At 40.4% G+C, this 3,481-nt stretch overlaps 1 protein-coding gene across 1 annotated transcript; it reads right to left on the reverse strand.

Annotated features, from left to right (window-relative positions):
• Window positions 1–210: 210 nt before the first annotated feature.
• Window positions 211–1,432, reverse strand: LOC131152935 (protein PLANT CADMIUM RESISTANCE 2-like). The gene is made up of 4 exons (XM_058104901.1): window positions 1,116–1,432; window positions 916–987; window positions 611–826; window positions 211–497 (listed from the first exon to the last, which is right to left on the reverse strand). Exons 1-4 carry the CDS (start codon window positions 1,339–1,341, stop codon window positions 403–405), a joined length of 609 nt encoding a protein of 202 aa, XP_057960884.1. The 5' UTR covers window positions 1,342–1,432; the 3' UTR covers window positions 211–402.
• Between the last annotated feature and the right edge of the window lie 2,049 nt (window positions 1,433–3,481).

Genomic DNA, 3,481 nt, shown 5'->3' on the forward strand with positions numbered 1-3,481 from the left:
TGCGTGTTAAATCTCGCAACTTGGTACTACGAGATTACGTGAGCATTAGTTTGGAAAATTTTTTCCCAATAAGAGTATTATTTATTTTTAATAATAAAAGGAAAAGTAAAATGAAGCATGTAGTTGGCATGTTCTGTCCCATCTCCTATCCAACCCTATCTGCTTCGCAATCAAACATCATCATCAACCTTCAAAGTAAAAATCAGTCCATAATTGAAGCAACAATATATTACAACAATTCTTAGTTATAATTTTTGCAGACCTTAATTTATCATTTAATTAAAAGGGAAAAACTTATTTGTAATTAATTAATTACAAATATATAATAAGTTTCGGGTATCGCACATGTGGTAGTTGGATACAGATTAAGTATTGTCTAATAGAGAACACATGCACGGCGGATCAACGGGTCATGGTCTTTTCCACAGTGGGAGCCGCCGACGCTACGGGCATCATCGCCAGCCCCCGATTCTTCATCTCCACGTTCCCATGCCACCCTAATAATATAATGTGCAACCGAAATCAAGAATAAAATAAAATTAAAAATTCACGCATGGATCGCCTACAAAATTTTTTATTTATAATTAAAAAATTATTATTTATTGCGTACCGATGGACATGTCGAAACCGCGGTTCTGGAGCTCGCGATACTCTTGACAAAGGGCGCAGGTCTCGCAGCAGCAGTGAACGAGGCAGTCACCGCAAGGCTTCTTCTTGAGGGAGTACTGCTGCCTCATCTTTGCCCTGTAGAAGCAGGAGTAGCAGCTGCAGCAGCATCCAGTGACGCAGAATATCAGCGTGTACAGCGCCCCGTTGAACCCGCAAGCTGCATCGCAAAATCACCACAACATCAGAAATGATCACTACCAAGGGTCAACGATTTACTAGTCATTTTGATCAGGCACGTCAACTCACAGGATGAGCCCTTATCCACAATCTCCGCAATCCGCCCAAAAGTAATGCAAGGGCACCAGCACGTTATGCAACCTGCACCAATAATGCAAGAGAAGAGAGATGGTGAGCTGTAACCAGTTGATTGTCGCCACCCGGAGCGCGTGCGTGGCAGCACGCGACACCGTCCGACGGCGGGGAGGAGGTAAGGAGATGGAGCTTACAGGTGCGAACGTCGTTGCGGCAGTCGCAGAGGCCGGAGGACCAGGGGATCTTGGTTTTAGAGCGGATCTGGGGCGGGGGGCGCGGGGTTGGACCGTCGGAGTAGTACGAGCTTGTTGAGCTGGGCGGGGTACCTGTGCTGGCGCCGATGGGGGTGAACAGAGGAGCATCCGGCGGCGGAGGGGCGGAGGAATAGTTTCGATAGTCATTAGGGGCGGAGGAGTACATGACTGAAAAGGGTATGTATGTAGGAGAAGAATTATGGAGGATAATTAAAATAGAAGAAAGATGGATGGAGGAGAAATAAAGAAGATGAGGAATATATATAACTGGTGATCGAAGACGTGTTGGTTTGAAGAACGGAAGACTTTCCAGTCAACGCTGCTACAGTGTACAGAGAGACAGACCGCTTAGCCGGCTCAGTGCACCATATACAATTAACTTTCTTGGAAACTGCCCTACTCGAAGGGGGACCTAACCGGAGTTTTGTTCAAATTTAATATTATTTTATTAAAAATTATTATAAAATAATCTAAACCGTACTTTAATGAATTCAAAAATCCTAAACGAGCTGGTTTTAAACAAACTGGATAGTTGAATACCTTTTTGTAGAATTAATGTGACATTCATTTTGATGAGGTGGTCCCTTAAAAGATATCACTTAGTGTAGCAATTTTTAAAAGAAAACACCGAAACTTTTTATATGACCATGCGTCTAATACCTTTGAATGGCCCATGCACATAATTATTTATAAGGATGGATTGGAATGACTTAATAACATCTAATGATTTATGTATTATTCACAATTATTTTCAATGAATTTATTAAAAAAAAAAGTTCAAAGCAAATAATAGAAATAAATAAAAATATTTGTGGAGAGACCAATAAAATATACTCACATTGTCTAGGAGAGTAAAAATATCATTCTTCTATTTGGATATGTGTATATCTAGATAAAATTCAATGCATTTTTATATTTTATTTTATCCAAATTCACATAGAAGAATTCATTTTTCTTAAGATAAATCACTTAGAAAGTCACTTTTATATTTGGACTCCACTTTAGCAAAACCTATGTGAACGTGGGAGGCCCAAAGTAGGATAAATATAACAAATTTGTATTTCTCTCAAAGCACAAAGCATAAAATCATAAACCATCATTTAGAAGAAAAATAAATTATTAATATCATCTTTGTTACAAAGGTAAGGCAAAAATAATTTACAAATATGTCAGGAACCTGTGAGCAACTAGAAAGATGTGGCACCGGAAATTTAATGTGGTTCGGTCAATATCGACCTACATCCACGGAACACATACCACAAATTCACTATTCGCTGGAAAATTACAATTCTCACTCTCTTCCTCCTCACTTTCTTCTCTCCGCTCTCAGAGCTTCTCTTGTGCCTCTCTTGTACATATTACATTCCTCAGCTATCTATTTATAGGGCTAATATTTAAATCACAACTAAATACATTAAATAACAAATTTGGGAGGTTTACAATCATGAGATAAATGGTGGATAAATGTCCAGCTTGCAACTCTCCTCATGCGTGTCTCCAGCTTAGTTGCTTTATCTCCTCACGCATGTCTCTAGCTCAGCGTCTCTTGGCTCCAGCAACAATAATCTTCCACTTGGAGATGGAGAAGCCTCCTCAACCAGTATTATGAATAAATGGTGTGCTCAAAATATGTCTTTAGGCATGAAGACCAACTGAAGTTGAATACAACTTCAGTTGCTCTATAATCACCACCTTCCTGTCTGCTCGATTCCTGCGGACTAATTTGATGGCTGTCAGCTTCACAACTAGTGCAAAGATACCAGTGTAGTCAATCCCTTCCTTCTGTTCGAAGCCTTTGACTACTAACCAAGGCTTGTACCTTTTGGAACCGTCATGCTCCTCTTTGATTATGTACACCCACTTGTTGTGAAGGCCTTTGGGCAACTCAGCTAGTTCCCATGTTCTGTTGGAGGTGAGGGACTTCATCTCATCCTTCATTCACAAGCACCCACTTGCTTGTATCTGCCACCTAACATGCTTCATCATAGTATTCGAGCTCTTCTCCATCTGTAAGAAGTAAGTAATCAATATACCTTCTATTTGGTACATGGAACGAAATAGATCTCCTAAGCTCCGGAGCTGGAGTAAGAGGTGGTGGTGCGACGATCTGCTCCACTAGTTCCTCCACTTGAGGATTCTTGACATTCGGCTGTTGTGTCCCGACATATTCTGAGTGGACTAGTTCTAGTCTCTTCTTCTTTGGGGCACGAGTGTTTATCTGGAAACTGACTCTCTTCTATTTCCTAACTATACAATCCTCACATATGTCAATCTGTACTAACTATAGACCACTCAATTTTCCATTT

Source organism: Malania oleifera, chromosome 4 (genome assembly GCF_029873635.1).
Source record: "Malania oleifera isolate guangnan ecotype guangnan chromosome 4, ASM2987363v1, whole genome shotgun sequence".
Lineage (NCBI taxonomy): Eukaryota > Viridiplantae > Streptophyta > Magnoliopsida > Santalales > Ximeniaceae > Malania > Malania oleifera.

Coding starts and splice junctions, on each gene's coding strand:
- LOC131152935 (XM_058104901.1), bottom strand. CDS start 1,341: ATGTACTCCTCCGCCCCTAATGACTATCGAAACTATTCCTCCGCCCCT. Junction 988..1,115: donor CCGCAACGACGTTCGCACCT/GTAAGCTCCATC, acceptor TTATTGGTGCAG/GTTGCATAACGTGCTGGTGC. Junction 498..610: donor CGGTTTCGACATGTCCATCG/GTACGCAATAAA, acceptor TTATATTATTAG/GGTGGCATGGGAACGTGGAG.